The 18,392-nt window shown below is 46.5% G+C and overlaps 1 protein-coding gene and 1 long non-coding RNA gene across 4 annotated transcripts in view; both read left to right on the top strand.

Moving 5' to 3' along the window:
* Positions 1 to 941: 941 nt before the first annotated feature.
* crispld2 (cysteine-rich secretory protein LCCL domain containing 2) lies at positions 942 to 14,750 on the top strand. Of its 2 annotated transcripts, none has more exons than XM_049031516.1 (15): positions 942 to 1,758; positions 3,600 to 3,957; positions 5,092 to 5,210; positions 5,906 to 6,038; positions 8,045 to 8,160; positions 8,741 to 8,841; positions 9,017 to 9,190; positions 9,350 to 9,410; positions 9,508 to 9,574; positions 9,673 to 9,803; positions 9,942 to 9,985; positions 10,263 to 10,335; positions 10,685 to 10,760; positions 11,669 to 11,799; positions 12,803 to 14,750. In XM_049031516.1, the coding sequence occupies exons 2-15, from the start codon at positions 3,700 to 3,702 to the stop codon at positions 12,852 to 12,854; spliced, it is 1,536 nt and encodes a 511-aa protein (XP_048887473.1). In that variant the 5' UTR covers positions 942 to 1,758; positions 3,600 to 3,699; the 3' UTR covers positions 12,855 to 14,750. The 2 variants fall into 2 exon arrangements, with proteins under 2 accessions (XP_048887473.1, XP_048887471.1); XM_049031514.1 differs by having other exon boundaries at positions 954 to 1,758; positions 3,628 to 3,957.
* Positions 14,751 to 14,992: 242 nt separating this feature from the next.
* LOC125752003 (uncharacterized) overlaps positions 14,993 to 18,392 on the top strand; it is a 65,558-nt gene continuing 62,158 nt past the window's right edge. For both annotated transcript variants that reach the window (XR_007400828.1, XR_007400829.1), the window contains exons 1-2: positions 14,993 to 15,162; positions 16,524 to 16,630. This is a non-coding gene — a long non-coding RNA (uncharacterized LOC125752003). The remainder of the gene's footprint in view (positions 15,163 to 16,523; positions 16,631 to 18,392) is intronic.

The following is an 18,392-nucleotide window of genomic DNA, read 5'->3' as shown; positions in this document are numbered from 1 at the left end:
TTGCTTTATGTGGATGACGTGGTCCTGTTGCCGCATGCACTTGGGTGGTTTGCAGCTGAGTGTGAAGCAGAGAAGTTGAACATTAGCACCTCCATATCTGAGGCCATGGTTCTTCACCGGAAAAGGGGGAATTGTCCTCTTCTGGTGGGGGATTAGTTATTGCCTCAAGCAGAGTAGTTTAAGTATCTCAGGGTCTTTTTCACAAGTGAGAAAAGAAGGGAGAAGGAGATCAATATGCAGATCGGTACAGCATTGGCAGTAATCTGGACGCTGTACCATCAAGGTAGAGAGAGAGATGAGCTGGAAGGCAAAGCTATCAATGTACTGTTCCTACCTTTTCCTATGATCACAAGCATTGGGTTGTGACTGAATGAATGAGATCACGGATACAAGCAGCAGAAATGAATGTACTTTGCAGGGTGTCTGGGCTCAACCCGACCCTGGATAAGTGGCAGATAATTTGATAGAATGCAATCAGAGGTATTTTTTCTGATTTGTCTTCACTCACTCTTTTACGCACCCCCAGACGATCACCTATGTTACCTATAGGGTGGGCTAGTCTGGTATCCACATGCCAGTGACGGTGGCTGTGGTGAAGACCCTCAACCCCTCTTCAAAAGCTCCCCATAATCTCTAAACAAAACTGGTTCCCGTCAGTGTACTATGACTACTTTAGTTTTTTTGTTCAGTCTTTGAATCCAGACGTCAACCCGGTTTCCCTGCATCACCAGAAACTGGGTCAAGTTCAGTTCCACCTGGCTTGTCCCAACTGACTCGCTCTGTTGGTCACTGAGATGATTTTTTCCCCCTTCATTGCATTACTACTCCAGTACATGGAGGCGCTGCTTTTTGCGAGTTGTAAGCTCCCTGTCAGCCTTCCTTCTGATTTATGCCTGTTTCCCAAACTCTGGGTTCTCTCAGGGCTGTCAGGCTGTGCTGCATTTGAAAAAGGAACACGGTGTATTATTTTGAAAACCCCTGCGCAGTGCAGTTTAAAAATCAAAACCGTTCAGATTTAAAAAAGACAGAAAGGGTGAACGAAAGTTAATAATTATTTTTTTTTCTGACAAAAACAACAATCTAAATTCAATTCTACGAAAGAATTCAGAAATAACTTTATATTTTATAATGTATGGCTTTTAAAATGTATTTAATTTTAAATACCTTGGCAAGCATATTTCATTAAGTATTGTTTTAGTGTCACGCGGTTTTACGCACCCTTAAAATCTTGTCCTTCAGAAACGGTTTAATCTCTTCATAACACCATGCTGTTTGTTATAGTAAAAATAAAAGAGCAAAACGACATAACAATAAATCTTTAATAAGTGAAAAACAGAAAGTATATAAAAGTAAAATGGAAAAATCATCGTGATTATCGTTAAGTATGTTTTTCACAATAATCATAAAACTAGATACCTAAGATGTATGAGCAGTGATGCATGCAGTCGTAAGTGGGGCGAGGTTTTGCGTCGGCTTTTGCGCATCTTGTCGTAAAAACCCCCACGGGGCACTTGCCAGCGGCGTTTCCCAAGCTCTCGGGAGGCAGTGCCGGCGTGAAGGGGATGGGTTTACATTCTCCCTTTCCCCAGCCCCGGCTCTATAAAAGGCTACGAACAGCAGCTTTGGAAGCAAGAGTCAAGAAGTTACTCAGTCCCTCTAGCCGGCATCCTTCAAATCTAAAAGGAGGGAAATACCGACCAACGCAAAGAAGCGGTCTGGGGAAGTCAAGCCGCATCACAGGTCATTCATCTGATCGTGGTAAGACCGGGTTTGATATTTAGGTTTAAACACTGAAGCATCACTTAGATTTGTTTCTTCCCCAAGTGTTTTAATTCATTGTATCGAACGAACATCCTGTAATTCTGGTTTGCAAGCAAAAAGAAGTTGCAGACACTTAATTTCCAACTCTGTACAGAGGTAGTGAAAAAGAAATTTAAATGCAATATGTCTAACAGTTTTCTCTGACCTGGTTATAAATGCACTATATCGTTAATTGGGAGCAAGGAGTCTAGAAAAAATAAGAGAGCGTAATTTCACGATTGATCAACTTATTTTATTTTGTTTGCAAGCTTACAAAACAAAAATGTTTTCATATTTAATGATTTCGCTGTAGCTGTTTATAGCTTAAATCTGTCGTGGGTTTCTCCATAGCACCAAACACTGACTGCAAGAAAAACTGCAGAATGCTTCCACTGGGCATCAGGTTAAGTTGTAGGGATCGTGTCTTGGAGAAAACTGACATTTGAAGTCAGGCCTGTGAAAACGACACAAATTGCCTCCTTAAATGGGTTCAATGACATTAGAAGGTATTTCTGGTTCTGCTGTAGATAGTGAGGATGTTGGGGGTCTTCTGGTCTTCTATAGAGTAAAACGTGGGTGCCGAAACAAAGCAGGGCTCTAGAAGCGTCTGGGGCACTCACAGGGCGAGGGGGCAGCCCTCCTGGTTTTCGACGTATTGGGAAGGTTTGTCTCTGTGACGTTCATGGGCTTCATGTTGGTGACTAAGGAGCGTTTGCACTCTATCTCTCCCTGTTGTATGAACTTCATGAGCAGAATGATGAAATAGAGAGATCCCATGTACTGGTTTGGGGGGGGGGTATGAGCAGCGGGGCTGGTGTGGGGGTGGGATGTTGACACAGCCGGGTGTTCTGATGGTGTATTATTTTTTTTTTGGGTGAAGGGTGGGATGGCTTGGACCTCTGTGTGTGGGGGGGGGGTGTTTTGCTGTGCAGTGCCTAAGGGCGAGTTGGGGGTGGCAATTTGGTGGCCAGTTCCCCCAACAGGTGTCAGAGAACGAAACTGGGAGTGTCATCTTCCAGGCGTATCCTGGGCAACTTGGAATAACACTTTGTGTTTTTGAGGCGTTCTGTTTATCTGTTCGCAAAGTGAATTTGTACTAATGCTTAAGCCAAAATCCTAATCCCTAAAAAATGCACCCATTCAAACTTGTTTTTGAGACTTGAGCAATACTTTTATTTTTTGGCTTTCTCATGTGTTTGGCTTATGGGCATGTGTCACTTCTCCCTGTTCTCTCTCTCTCTCTCTTTACAGCGATCATTTTCATCCTAATTGGGATGAGCCCATTCGGAGGAACTCAAAGTTTATTCTGTCCTAAAAATACCCCTCTAATAATATGAGCTCTAGACTTCATAAAAACTTGTTTTCAGGTGTATGAAATACTAAAAATACAACATTGACTGATTTTGTTGATTGATAGCTAATGCCCCTAACTTTGCCATTTCCAGAGTTTTTGTTCTGTTGAAAATGGTCATGGTGTAAAATTCGTCAGGTAGATTAATCTCTTTTTCAGAGAATGGTTTGCACCTTTATGTGCCATTTAACCTCTGGATACGACACCCCCCCCCCCCCCCCGGTGGTTCTCCCTCATGGTGGAGTAGCATTGTGTGCAGTGTTTTACCAGGTTTTACCGTGATATGCTGATGTCTTGCCGCCAAAGTTTCTGTTAGTGTGAGGTTCACCAGGGTCTCTCCTGAGGAGAGGGAGCGGCAGGCAGACAGCTGCAGGTCGTTGGTGGGACTGCATGTGCTGCTGTTAACACTGACCAGGCAGGTCATGACAGACCTAATACCTGCTTACAGGGCTTGTTTCCCTCCTGACTGTGCTCAGAAAGCCAAGAGGCAGAGATCGGAGCAGTTTCCAGGCAAACAGAGAAGCGGGCATCCGGTGACCAAAGACGAGATGAATATCGCTGTTACCTGCTTCGCTGCCCTTGTCCTGCTGGCCCTTGTGACCTCTGACGGAGCTGCCCTCTACCTGCCCGACTCTCCTGAGCTCCAGCGGCTGATGAGCCGGTACCAGGAGGAGATGGAGCTGAACCACACGGCGCCCAGCCGGTCCCGCCGGGCCATCCCCTGGTCTGACCGCGAGGAGATCCTCAAGCTGCACAACAAGCTCCGTGGGGAGGTGTACCCCACTGCCTCCAACATGGAGTACATGGTGAGGGGGCTGGGGTCAAAGGTTAAAGCCCAAGATGTTGGCCTGTCACCTACTTCTGCAATATGGTGGGAGAGGAGACTTTAGGCTTCATCTAACCTCTAAAGATTAGTCAGTCCTGATCCGCAAATACTGATGTAAGCATTGAGGAAGCCTGCAGTACTGCCAGCACAGTGCCATTGCTTGATTAATACAGGCTTTACTTAACATGTTGGATTCTGTTCTGACCTTAATGAAACGGACCTGCTGGGTTTGTGACCTTCATCCTTTGGCAAAATTTGGAAAATATAAGCTTGTGTCCAACCCACTGCCAGCCGTGTTGAGTGGTATCTTACCTGGGGGGGGAGGGGGGGTGAATTAAATGAGTTACCTACTAAAGGCTGCTGACAGACAGTAGAGGAACCAGTGACAGGGGGGGGGTGTTGGAGGGGGTTGGGCTGGGCAATGTGCTGGGTAGGGGTGTGGTGTGGGGGGGGGCAGAGTGGTCTGTCTATGTTGGGGTTGAGGGTGGGGGGAAATGGGGAAGCCACAGGTTGGCATGCTGCCAGGTCCTAGTGAACAAGACGGGGTTTCAGGAGGGCAGACCAGGACACGTTCAGCCAGTTGCTGAGGTAGAGGTGGAGGTGGTGTCCAGGGAGGGGGGGGGGCATGGGGGGACCACCAAGGGCCTGGAAATTTACTGAGAGGCCTTCGGCGCCATGCCGGACGTGGCACCCTCATGTCGGGGGTGGGGGGGTGCCTTTGGGTGGATGTGACAGGGCCCTAAAAGACCGAGTTTGCTGTCGATTTTCCCTTCCGCAGGTAAAAGGTATTAAAATGTCCTGTCTTATTTAACCCCCCAAGGTTAATAGTTTGCCAGTAATGGCCGAGTCTGTATGCGTCACTGTGGTCAGTGTCTGGCTTGTTTTGATTTTCCTTTAGACTGGTTTCATGAGTGGGGGGGTCAGAGTCCTTGAAAGTGTGTGATGGAACAGGGTATAGGGGGCACCATGAACGGTTTGAAATAGCACAGTGTTTGGGGCTAATTCATACGCACTCCTGCTCACTACTGCTGCCTTGTGGAAGGTGTTTTGTGGCTGGGGTGTGTGTTTCACGGTGGGCAGGGGTCAGTTTCACAGGGGTCTGCTTTCCTCTCAGGTGTGGGATGAGGAGCTGGAGCGTTCAGCCACATACTGGGCGGAGGAGTGCATCTGGGACCACGGCCCCCAGGACCTGCTGATGTCCATAGGCCAGAACCTGGCGGTCCACTGGGGCCGGTAAGCCGAAGGATCACCGTGGTTACCGGCACATGCACAAGCAGGCAGGGTGCTGAGACTCAGCATGACTGACCAATGGCATTCCGCCTGTTTAGACGGCACACAGCACACAAAGGACATTGTCCAATAAACACACAGATGGCAGGGCAGATGAAAGCGAGGCCCCGCCCCAGATGGTGATCCCGCAGCAAGCAGCACAGTGGTCCTTTGTGAGCACTTTCCCAGCAGGTGATTTTCTGGGACTCCCTGCTCACTTCCACAATCCCCCTCTCTTCTGGCACCAAAGGGGAGGGCACTCCACACATTTCCTCTTGGCGCCACCAAGGTGACAGCGTGTGGGATAAAGTAAAGGGTCTCAGGACCCCGTGGCATGTTTGCTCCCCCCCCTATATTCTGTCAATGGCTGGGTGTCCTTATTTGGGGGAGGGCAGTGTTCAAATAGAGGGGGATCTCCCTTAAAATGACCGTCTTACAAAATTCAGTAACACCTCCTCCCAGACCTCAGTCAACAACATTGACCGCCCCCCCCCCCCCCCCCAAATACACAATTCAAATAAAACTTCCTGCTAAACCCCATTTTATTAGCACGGGCTGCCTTGGACGGAAGCCAGAGAGGTATCAGGCTTTCGGATATCACCTTCCACCTGTGGCACCTGCACGGTCCCCAGGGGCGTAACCTGTGTCCCCTTTGGCAGGTACCGCTCCCCGGCCTACCACGTGCAGGCCTGGTACGACGAGGTGAAGGACTACACCTACCCGTACCCCCACGAGTGTAACCCCTGGTGTCCCGAGCGCTGCTCCGGGCCAATGTGCACGCACTACACCCAGGTGAGGCTGCAGGCTCAAACGTGCTGTATGTGTGACTCTGCAGATTGGGATGCTGTACCTGGGAACAATAGGTTGCTGGTTCGAAACCTAGGGGTGGCAGAGTGACGTCACAGTTGGACCATTGAGAAAGGCCCTTACCCCTTGCTCTAGTGACAGGCTGGTCCTGCTGTCTCAACCATAAATCATTTCAGATAAAGGTGTCTCTTACATTCATCTGGTTAACTAATGGGAACATGACTGAGAGAGTGCAGTGCTTGCTGGGAGACCTTAAGCTCTGGCATCTGGCAGATTCCTGAAATAAGAGAGCTCTCCGTCAGGGTCGGTCTGTGAGGCGTTGGCTACTGGGGCCCCCCGGGCGGCGTAACCCCCGCAAACCCCACACAGCTCACGTGTTTCCCATTTGTCAACATTTAATGCGAAGCACGTGGAATTTGCATGCCTGCGGGCGCAGGTATTGCAGCCTTGGTCCAAAATCAACATGAGGGACATGCAATGAGTGGTGCCACGGTCCCGGTATTGACCTGCCGATTTTTTTTATATATATTTTTTTTTTCCCCCTACCAAACCCAAGCCGGACCCTTAACTAACAGTGATGGCCTGAAAATCTGCAGATTGTAGCAGAGACAAGGGCAAGTTACCCAAACGGCTACCAGTAAAAGGCTTCCTGTATGAAACTAGGGGGGACTGGCTAACGGGATGTCCTGGGGGGGCCAGCGTTCGAATATTTAAAATGCCCAGTGGACCTCGTCTTTTACACTGGGTCACTGAGAACACGGAATGTACCATGCCCCCCTCCCCCCCCCCAAAAAAAATCAGGTCATCGGCTTCTAGGGACCAACCCCAGGACTGCAGCCCATTTTTGTGGTCATCCTGGATGCAGCCGTTACTTCCTTTCATTAAAATGGAGCCGGGCGGAGATCCAGCTGGGCTGGCCGGGTCGACCGTTTGCATCACCTTCTGGACTAGTGGATTGTAACCTTCCCTGGTCATGGATGGCTGCTGTTTGATCACCACAGGCCCAGCTGACTCAGGACCAGGCTGCCTGGTGTAGCAGCTAAGGGAGGTTTCCCCTGTAAGGGTTACATTATTCCCTCAACCCCTTCCCCCCCCCACACACACACACATCCCTGACTGGAAAGAGATGTAAACATACCGAGGAAGGTGAGGGAGTTAGAATCGCCCAAGTCAGCAGCTCTCTGCCATTGATCTGCTGCTGGCCCAGCTTCTGGCTAAGTCTCCTCAGATATCTGCTGCTCACATAGCTCCCTGCCTAGCTGTGGGCCTGAGCAACGTGTAGGCAGTGGACTTGCCAGTCGGGTCGAATCTTCTGGCAGATGGTTTGCTGGGGACTCTGGATCTACAGTTGTGCTCAAGCAAGGCACTTAAACTGGATATTTTGCTGTTAGACGCCCAGCTGTTTTACTGGGTATGAGGCCAGCGTCACCAGCTGCGTGAGCTGCTTTGAATATATGTCTGCTAAGCAGCCGCATGATGGGAGACAAAGGTGTAAGGTTAACCCCGTCTGTGCTGGACATTAACCCCGTCTGTGCTGGACTCTCATCAGCATGTGTGGAGGAGTCAGTAGCTGTGAAGAATTATGGGAAGGTGGGAGGGAAGGGCAGGATTCAGTTCAGTTTATTTTTATATAGCGCCTTTCACAATACAGTCGCTCCAAGGTGTTTTACATGAGTGCTGTTCTGCATTACTACTTCATTCATACAGAATGATACAGAGGCAGGGAAAACAGAGAATGAAAGACATAAGTCAGATGACAATGGAAGAGAGGAACCAAAAAAACCCTGGAGGTCGAAGGTCCCCCAAGCCTGTGAACAATATAAAAAAAGAGAATTATAGCCTGTCCTTTATTATATTCCACTGGCAGATTGCAGTGTACCTAGATTATACCATTAGATCATCCAAAGACGGAACGCATCGCTGTGTACGAGACCGTGAATGTGGAGCATTTGACATCTACAGACAATGACTTGCCCAGTCTTCTCTTGCAGCTGGTTTGGGCTACCACCAGCCGGGTTGGCTGTGCTGTCCACATCTGCCCCGCCATGAACGTCTGGGGCGAGATCTGGGAAAATGCTGTCTACCTGGTCTGCAACTACTCACCCAAGTAAGTCACATGTCTCCCCCCCCACGTTTGGCCATTCAAGGCCAGGCTGCAAAGCTCCTGAAAATGGTGGTCAAGCCAGACAATTGCATGAGGCCCCAAAGTTTAGGGGCCCCCTGATGGCCATAAAGGGTTATTGACTCTCAAACGAACTCGAAACTCAATTGGGCCCCTGACTCCTGCGTCGCACGTGTGCTTTTTACACACTCGGAAATCGAAGAGTTTCTTCGTCGCAGGCCGGCCATCATTTTAATGGGAAGTGTCTGTTTGCCGCGCTGACTTTGTCATGACACGCTGAGGTCACACTTTCCAGAGGGGAAAAAAGAAAGGGAAGGTTTAAAAAAAGAATGAGGATGGAGGAAAAAACAGCACAGAATGACCAGGTCACTCTCCTTCTGATGGTCGTAATAAAGTAATTACTAGCAGGATGTTGGCAGGTCCTTTCGCCGGCTTCAGCGGTTTTTTGCGCTGCTCAGATCACTAACAATACCTGGTTTGTCTTTTGGGACGATTTCTCGGGGCTTCTTGGATCGGGTACAGTGCTTGGGAAGTGAGTCAAGTCCTATCGTGTTGTATTCTTCAGGGGCAATTGGATCGGAGAGGCTCCCTATCAACACGGGCGCCCCTGTTCCCAGTGCCCCCCCAGTTATGGAGGTGTCTGCCGGGATAACCTCTGCTACAAAGGTGAGCTCTCTGACGCACTTCATCGAGGATTCACAAGCTTTATTTTCATTGAGTACTTGCTTATGTACCTCCCTTCAGACTCAAACTACATGCGACGATAAATAACAATAAGGGATTGGCTGTGACTGTGAATCAGGTGACGCCTCTGATTCTCCCGCAAACTTCTTCCTCACAGAGGATGCCCAAGTGCCGCAGCAGCCCGAGACGGAGGACATGAACGAAGTGGAGAGGCCTCAGGTGCCGGTCCAAGACCGCACCACAACCACGAAGCCAGCGCCCAGACCTCCGCCCAAGCCGTCCGCGCCAAAGAAGACTCCGTCATCCAAATCTGCCAGCACCACCTACTTGGGTAAGTGTAGGGAGCACAAGGGTGAGGAAGACTGACATAGCAGGGGCTTGTGGGTGAGGCACTTTACCGTTTACTGTACCTCATACGAAGGTATCCTTCCTCTGTGGTAAATAGTGCCGGTTCTGATTTACTTATAGATTCTTTTGCTTTCGTTTACAGCACAGAAAATCAAGTGTGAGACCAAGATGCGTGATAAATGCAGAGGAGCAACTTGTAACAGGTGCTTTTTCAAACAAACCCTCCCCAACGCAATGGATCTGGCCATGACGCCATTAATCTCCATTAATACCATCAGTCATCTGGGTTTATCTCGGCAGGTATCAGTGTCCAGCCAACTGCCTACGCAGCAAAGCCAAAGTGTGGGGGACGCTCTTCTACGACGTGGTGAGTCACGGCAGCCCATCTGCCATGGGAACGAGAGAAGTGGCAGTGCCGCTCGTCTCGTTAATCCTTTCTTGTTTGTTTTTGTTCCTGCTCTCCAGCAATCGAGTATCTGCCGCGCCGCCATCCATTCTGGCGCCATCGACAACAACGGGGGCCTGGTGGACATCACCAGGAAGGACAACCTGCCGTTCTTCGTCAAGGCCACCAAGAATGAGATAGAGAGCCTCAGGTACTCGCCTATTGCAGGGCAGTATCTTACGCAGAATGGCATTGCAGGCAACGAGTAGGATAAGAGCAATGAAACAATATGATGCGAGTGGACCACGTTCTTCATGACGCATCGCATGTCTTCTGTGTTTCTTTGCAGCAAATACAAACCAGGCAATGCATTTGTGGTTGCAAGAGTGGAAAGTAAGTAAGACCCTTCAAGTCTGATAGACAGTGAATGCATGTTTCCTTTGGAAATGAGGCCAAGCCATGAAATGCAAGTTGTATGTGTGGTCCGGAAGCTCTTCTGCAACCATAAGCCTGCAGAAGGAGTCATTTTGTTGTACTTTTGGCACCCTTGTTGTAATATACTCCCTTTAGATGTATTAATGGTGATTGCATGAAATGGTAAGGTGTAAGGGATATCAAACTGGGTGGATAAACCGAACAACCCTCAAATGTCTTTGGTTTTTATCTGCAGGACAGTCGATTGACTGTTATGCCACGGTGGCTGAGATCTGCCCCTTCGGAAAGACGACCACTAACTGCCCAAGGTAAATGGACTCACAAACCGGCGTATCTATGCATGCAAACGCACGGAACCCTGCAGAAAACCACCGTCAGTTTGAACAGGAGGAATGTGCTTTGTAATCACAAAAAAAAACATCTGTAGATGTGAGGCCAGTGCTTCAAACCTCGATTTATACGATTTATAAGATATCTTGATACCTGGCCTTCAGATTCAAGGAGGGGATTTGCTTGCGTACCTATATAGAGTGAACTGATGTTATGCTGGGAAATGGGGCTGTATGAATGTGCTTGGCTGGGTTTTGTGTCATCTCGATAAGAGAATTCTGGGACTTTTGTTTGGTATTCCTCCATCATCCCTGCATCTATTCTCAGGGTCCTCTGCCCTGACGGCTGCAAGGACCAGCCATCTTACTGGGCACCGGTGTTTGGGAACAACATATATTTAGATGTGAGTAACCCCCCGCCCCTACCACACACACACACACACACACACACACACACACACACACACAAAGATTTATAGTAAGCAACCGACAAGACATGGTGGGGCCCTTAAAAGGTACTGCTGTTTTGTGGTGGGGGTCCCTTTGGTCAATGGCTTGCCCCCCCCCCCACATGCGCATGGGGTCCCTACAGCCTGGGGATCCGCCGGCAGGGATCCTGCGCTCTCTGTCTCCAGCAAAGAGCTTCTAACAGAAGGGCTTGTGGACTGCCGAACCAGATGTTTTACTCCAAACAAAAGCTGAACTATCGTCCAGCTGGTTCAGGGTTAGGCCAGTAAAAAACCTTAATAATGTGAATTATGTTCAACAAATGTTTCTACTAAACACATGAGTAGGTAGCAGTGGTAATGGTAACAAGAAACAGGAACATGTACCAGGATTATTAGCTGTAGAATGGATGGAGCAGGAGAAGCTCAACCAGCACTTTGAAGGGCCTTATCCATGTCCATTTCCGAATGATCGTATCTCACAGAAACTCCGGTGGAGTTAAAATTCAAAGGCAGGCCCTTATATCCCGATTAGATTCTTCTGGTATTTCATAGCTGTTTATTACTCATTGGTTTTGGAAATACTTTTTCTGATTCTTATATGTAAATGTCTTATATATAAAATCTTCCTTACTGTCCATGGAAACTCATTAGCTATAGTCAGGCACTGACCACTGTATTCCTGATACACAGAGTAACTGAATGGTCTGTCGGGGTCTGTGTGTCAGCTTGTTTACGAGTCTTTAATCTGCAAGCTCAGAAGCAAATGATGTGTTTATACAGTGGGAATTTTGCAAGGTCATCTTTGTTATGAGGAAGCTAATGTAAGGAAGATAACCTAAATTTTTTTTTCCCCCCCCCTCCAGAGCTCCAGTATCTGCCGGGCAGCTATTCATGCTGGAGCGATCAAAGCCAGCGGGGGCTATGTGGACATCCTGGCCCTGGCAAATAAGAAGACCTACATGGGAACACTGAAGAACGGAATCCAGTCAGAGAGGTACTTCCTACTCCCTGTTCACTCCTGCATGCTTTTACGAAGCAATTAGCTCTTGCTGCTGGGATCTGGATAGTGCGGTTTAGACCACACACCCTCTCTTTGCTTCCCCGCTCTTCTGGCTTTCCTTGATAAAGAAATACAATACGATCGGCCTAGTACTGGAAAAATATAAAGCAGATCCTACAAACTCAATTAAAATCTGCTTTGCAGGCTCCTCGTCCTCACCTCGGTCAGCGTATGATTTGTACCATAAATAATTATATAGTTCTTTACAACAGCAAGTCAGTAATGGACAAACCCACGAGTGTCCATAAACGTCCAGCCGACCACCCATGCGGGCAAACCCCTATTAACTGCTAAATAATTGCAGTCCTTCTGTTCCCGTGTGGATGGAAACTTTCGAAGTCTGACTCAGCAAGTCCCATTATGTCAAAGATAATGTGAACAGGGCAGCCCTGCCTGAATGTCTTCTGGGGTTACTTTAATAATGAATTAATAACAAACAAGCAAGCCAAGTAAAGCAGGCACAATGGTCAGACACGTCATGTTCGGCCATAAAATCTGAAGACTTAACTCTAACTTGCCATGTTCCGCGTAGCACTTGTATACCAACTGGGTTATGGGTTAGGGTTGATTGCTTATCCATCTCTTTGATTATTTCTACTGCAATAAAGAGGGAGGTGCTAACAGAGGTTGGCTTTCTGATCTGTTCTAGATTAATAGCTTAGTGTTTGTCTTTCCCCTGAAATGGCCTTAAAGTAATGTTCTTGAACCTGGGAAAGGGCTTCTTATCCATTCCTAATTGTTTCATATTTGATTATTCTGGCTTCCTGACATGTCCCAGCAGTTAAACAAACATTGTGGAGTAAGTATGACGTGGAGAGATTTCTATTACACTGCCAGGACAGTGCCCTGCCAGGAACCTATATGTGACTAACTCCACTGTCAGATTTACGAAAGGAGAGAAGCTCTAATGAGGTATTTTCCCATCCTGTCTTTCCAGTAAGAGGAATATGGAGGGGAATTCTTTCCGCGTCTTCGCTGTGAGGGAGTAGACCGTCGTTCCCGCTAGACCTCCTGGTGGTCCAAGCTGACAGGGGATGGGGAAGACCAAGAGGGGGACACTATGGAGACCTCCGGAGGGTGCATCAAGCTTGGAAGATGCTGAGCTCCTTGGTGGACCTCCAGAACTTCATTTCATTTCTCAGTCGACAGTCAAAACATGGATTTGCTACTTATTTCTTGTGTGTCTAAACTTTTGTTGTTTTTTTTTAGTGTCAACACACAAACTCAGAATGGTGTAGAGTATCAATGACGATTTCAACAGCAGTGCTGGTTTTGGTCCGTCTTTACACATAGGTTTAATAGAGATCTAGTTATCTTAATTATAATTATTTTTATTTTATTGTTCTTGTTTTTTTTTTATAATGCATTTGCAATGGAAAAGAATGATTGATCGTAGTACACAGGCATGTATATGGATCACTCATTTAATCATTTTGTACAGTTTTTTGATTTGTATTGTTTATGTACCAATATGTGTATTTTTCATGTATTGGTATATTTGATTAGCTGTTTGTTTCCTTCTAAGGATCGATGTGTATTGTGATGTGCTTTCTGTCGTTGCCGTTGCCCATTTCGGTCCGCTCTCTGGCAGAGGGGGGGACTGGAGATGCTTGTTGTCCTGGCCCCCCCTCCGCAGTGGCTGTATGGGGTCGCACCTTTTTAGTATAAGGTACTAAACAGCCGCATCTCCCCCAGGCCAACCTGACCCAGCGCGTGCACATTAGTGTGGTCCTTGGAGAAACCAGCACAGAATCCTTCTGAGAACTAAATTTACATAACTTGCTATTTACTATGCAGATGGATATGATTTTTATTATTATTATTATCATGAAACCTTTGCCTTCTTTCTCTTTCGTTGCTGGCCAGTGTTTTGTTTTGTTTAATTTAGCAATTTACCCGTCCTCACACACACCATCAGCCCATAGCTGAGGGACTGTGTTCTTACACAACTCATGTCATAGTTTACATGGAGACAGCTGAATGTTTGGTAAACTCAATACCCTTCTTTTAGGGGGGGGGTGGATGGATAAATGAAAATTTGTACTATATACAGTATATATATATAATATTAGCTGAAAAGGCCTTTTATGAACAATGTGAGTAACACTTCTTGCCCTTGTGTGGCGCATTGCTTCCCAACCCGGTCTTTAGAACCCCACAGACAGTTCTTGTTTTTGTTCCCTCCCAGCTACCTGCTAGACAGTCCATATTTTTGCTCCCTTGGGAACTGGGGGGGAGCAAAAACATGGATTGTCTTGTGGGTCCCAAAGGACCAGATTGAGAAACACTGGTGTAATGTACATGCCCAATGTGGGTGTTTAAACCGCTTAAGCACAGCCATGTAATAAAAAGATACTTTACCAAGAGGTACGTGATATGTGGGAAAACTTCGCTTAGGAAGGAGTGCCTTGTCAGACTCGTAAAACCATTTTTAAATGTCTTAATGCTTCATTGCTTCGACATCTTGGCAGGTTAGACTTCAAGGGAGAAGAGGAACAATTTTGATTTTGTTTTGTAGCTGAAGCACCTGCTATTGTTGCCGAATGGTGTTTCTCTCCCTCCTTGGCCTGGCACCAAGCTCATAGGTGGTGCTTTATGACTAGTTTCCTCGTTAGTATCATCTAGCTGCTCTGTTATTGGCTACCTCAGTTCTGTCGCCGCATCCCGTGTGGCTACATTCGAAACCCTGAGGGAAACCATATTCATTCATGTTTGTAGTGAGACTAATGTTGCGTAAATAGTTCAGATTCACCTTTCTACAGAGTAAGGTGTGTGTTGTCAGAGTAATTTACAGAAATGTTTGTGAAGTGTGAGGATTTTATAAAGGCAGTGGAATTTTTCATACTTTTTTGCACAATTTAAAAATAAAGAACGAAAAAGAAATATATTGAGCTCCTGTCTTTTGTCAATTTCTTCCAATATTTATCTAATAAAATTATGAGAAGGACAAACTCACTCTATGCATGGTAGATGTTCACCTGGATCCTGGAGACTCTTGGTTTTTTTCGTCTCAAACCCTTAATTAGATCAACTAATTGTAGGTGTGTGACTACTTAGCACTCTCTGGGGAATGTAGAACAGCTGAGGTCTACTGAGCTGCATTTGGCTTCCTACTCCTGCTCCGAGCGTGAGAAGGGCGGGAATGAACCCCTGGTGATACTGGTTGAACCGGCTGTGAGCAGCACAGACGCCACTGCAGAATGACCTGGTGAGGAAGAGCACCAGCTCCCAAATTACCTCAATGTTTAGATTTTTTCCACAGCTCTGAGAAGAGAGGGGATTCAAAGACTCACAGAGGTAATCAGAAAGTCCTAAACCTGCAATATCCTTGCAAGTGTTGCTCTAATTGTTTACTGTGATATGTGGAAAATTGCATTGTGATAATGACACTTTGGTGACCTTAATATCAAGTAACAAACGTTCTTTACTAGGCTTTTAAGTAAGCTGCCCTTCCATCTATCTTCAGGCTGCTTCTCCTGGTTAGGGGTGTAGTAGCACTGTACAGACCAGGCCAGATACTTCTTTTGAAGGTTGAAGACTGAGTCATGGTGGGGGGCTCTCCAGGCATTCCCAAGCCAGATGTTAGATATAATGAATGGACATTGACCAGTAAACTGCAAACCTTGTCCAGTGACTAAGTGGTGATTTGCTGATACACCAATGTTAAGGGCAGAGGTATCTAAAATCCACTGCATAAAATTAGATGACACAACTTTTTAGTTGTGCCAGTCTCGGGTCCTCTGGTGCCAAGTGCACTTATGAACATCCTTGTTTTGAAACATGTTTTTATGGACAAATTAATGCTTATGCAGAAGTTCAAACAGTTCACAATACAAACTGAAGGTTTATATCCAGGAAGCCATTCATCCCAATCAAATCCCTCATCGTTCCTCATGTATGCATCATAGTAAATCATTCAGATCACAAGGTCTACTGGAGAAACCACCTCGAGCATCTCAACCCCTTTCTCTAGGCGAGTTGGGTGCTGGGTCATTGTAGCTCTGTTCCTGGTAGTGTTTGTAGCTTTTATGAGGACCCTTCTTGGGCTGAAGCTTGTCTGTCACCCCCTGAATGGGTAGAACAGAGCCTGTTACTGTTTCGTGATCCAAAGTTCCTAATTGTAGTCAAGCTCTTTATTTTTTCTCTTTGAGAAGAATGGCTTGCAGATCACGGCTGGTGTAATTTCAAATGAGGCCGTGTGTGTATAAAGAAACAAATGTTAAGCAAAGTTGCTGAAACTGCAATGAATCGAGACCGTTTGTGTTTTTGGGATTTATTATCGTTAATTCGCTGTAGTCGTGTGCTTCAAATCCAAAACCTGATTGGTGTTTAATAGCCTGTGACAGCCCACCAAAGCACTCCCAGTAGATACTTCAGCTGCATTTGCGGTTAATGCCATACATTAAAATGAGCTTGCGTTGTAACCCAAGGAAAGAAATCGCTATTTCGAGATTGCTAGTTATTAATGTCAAAGAGCTGGTTATTGATGTTTATGCATTGTCATGCAATATGGGAAATAAATAAAAATGCAGAACAAAGACCAGAGGAATGAAAAGCAGAAAAAGTTCTTTGCTATGGATGTGGTGTTGGGTTGAGGTAACCAGAGAGCAATGTTTACTTTGTTTAATGAGCTCCTGCCAACCATCTCTGTTATTCAGAGCAAGAGCTGCTTTGTGAGGACCACGGTCTACAAGAAGGGGCTTTGTGCTTTATGTAAGCCACACCAAGAGCGGCATTAATGACTGTCAGCGTTCTCCGATCTGAGGTATGAAGTACTTCCTACTCCTTCCCCCCCCCCACTGCGACCCCCCCCCCCCCCCCTCCCCCCTTCCCTCATGCACGTCTGAAGTCTTTGGAGTCCCCGTGTTTATTCTGCATGGTGGATTGCTGAGTAAGCCCCACAAAAACATGTCGATGAGTTGAGCATACATACAATGTACGTCTTGTAAGTTGGTGTTAAAATGGCTCTCTGCAATCAGCCATCCATCTCCAGGGTATCATAGCTTTTGTTTTAATAATGAAATTAAATGCCCTTATGTGCAATAGCTCATTCTTGCCTGTTTATACAGTTGTATGTCATTAAGTGGTAATATAGGTTATGTTCTTTAATCAGGAGTTTGGACTCAGACTCTTTTGGGACTTAAACCTATAAACTACTTGATATAGGGCCCTGGTTCCCCTTCGTGAGTGTTTCTCTTTCTGTCTGTGGGGTTTTGGATGAAAATGTGCTAAAATTCGGCTGCTGCTGGGAAGCGGAGAGCCTGCAGCTGTGATGGGAGTAGAACCCACGCCCACATGGCAGTGGTGCAGTTTTACCGGCTGCGTCTATCTTTCACCCGCACGTCATCCCCAAACCGCGAGCGGTGACGTCTTGCGTCACTCAGCCGTTCTGAGAAAGGACTCGTGTTGCTTTCTGGCAGGATCCAGCAGATGTCAATTCTGTTACTCTCACACAGACAACTGCTGCAGTGTAGCTCTTCTGCACTCCGCAGAGGGTTTGTGATTCATAAACGGCCGTAAAGATGGGCTGGACGTCCAGCCTCATGCTCTTCTGTGAAAGTCCGAGTGATCGCTGGAGCCTATCCAGAGCTCTCAAGAAACAGGTGTTTGTTTTGGAAAATTTTTACATTCCTCCATTTTTATATGAAAAAAAAGTCTGGTGGTTTTGTAGGAATTGGGTCTATAACAGTCAGAGATATATAAAGAGAATAAAGAGCAGTTTTAATTGTACAATTGTTTAATGCATTTGGCTGTAAATTGTTTATTAATCTCTCTTGATGTTTTGTGAAGCTGTCATGTCATTCGCCAAGAAAATATTTTGCGGTTGATTGCCGCCTTTGTTCTTAATTTTCCAAACTCGAGACTGCGGTATTTACTTCAACTGGATCTAATCTTTTCCCTGTGTCTTGGTTATTTTGGTCGTTTTGCTCAAAGCACTGTTTGGTCATGTGCGCTTTCATTTGCAAGCGGGTCTCCCCTGCGTTGGTGCACAGTGAGGCCATCTGGATGGAAACTACATCTGTGTGCTCGACTTGTAAAGACGATAATTAGAAACGAAACGCAGGGTCTCTCTTGTGAAACCTGCTGCCTGTGCAGTTTCTTTACCTAAAAACTCCTGAGTGAAAGAACCTGAGAGCTCTTTAGTTTTACTGACGGGGTCTTCTGCCACGTGCCCTGGTTTCCCGGAATCGGCTCCAGGCACTCAAGATTCAGGAGGTCTTTATATATGCATGTATTTCAGATGAAATGTGGTTTCCATGAGCCCCATGGTGTTACATTTACTAAACATACTACCGCATATAGTACTAACATTTACACATTGACTGGGTGATATACTTCATGTACAGTATTTAGATTGGATGATATATTTTACGTACTACGTTTACACATTGGTTGAACGATATGCGGGTTCTTCCCGTGTCATTGTGGGGTTTCTTTTCAGTTCGAACACAAAGACCAGATATGGCAGAGCAAGAACGCCATGTACTGGATAAGCATTTGGAAAAGGCTGTATTTATATATAGACA

Source organism: Brienomyrus brachyistius, chromosome 11 (assembly GCF_023856365.1).
Source record: "Brienomyrus brachyistius isolate T26 chromosome 11, BBRACH_0.4, whole genome shotgun sequence".
NCBI lineage: Eukaryota > Metazoa > Chordata > Actinopteri > Osteoglossiformes > Mormyridae > Brienomyrus > Brienomyrus brachyistius.
The sequence above is the reverse complement of the archived record's forward strand: the minus strand, read 5'-3'. Positions and strand labels throughout refer to the sequence as shown.

Coding starts and splice junctions, on each gene's coding strand:
- crispld2 (XM_049031516.1), top strand. CDS start 3,700: ATGAATATCGCTGTTACCTGCTTCGCTGCCCTTGTCCTGCTGGCCCTT. Junction 8,842..9,016: donor GGATAACCTCTGCTACAAAG/GTGAGCTCTCTG, acceptor TCTTCCTCACAG/AGGATGCCCAAGTGCCGCAG. Junction 9,804..9,941: donor AATGAGATAGAGAGCCTCAG/GTACTCGCCTAT, acceptor GTTTCTTTGCAG/CAAATACAAACCAGGCAATG.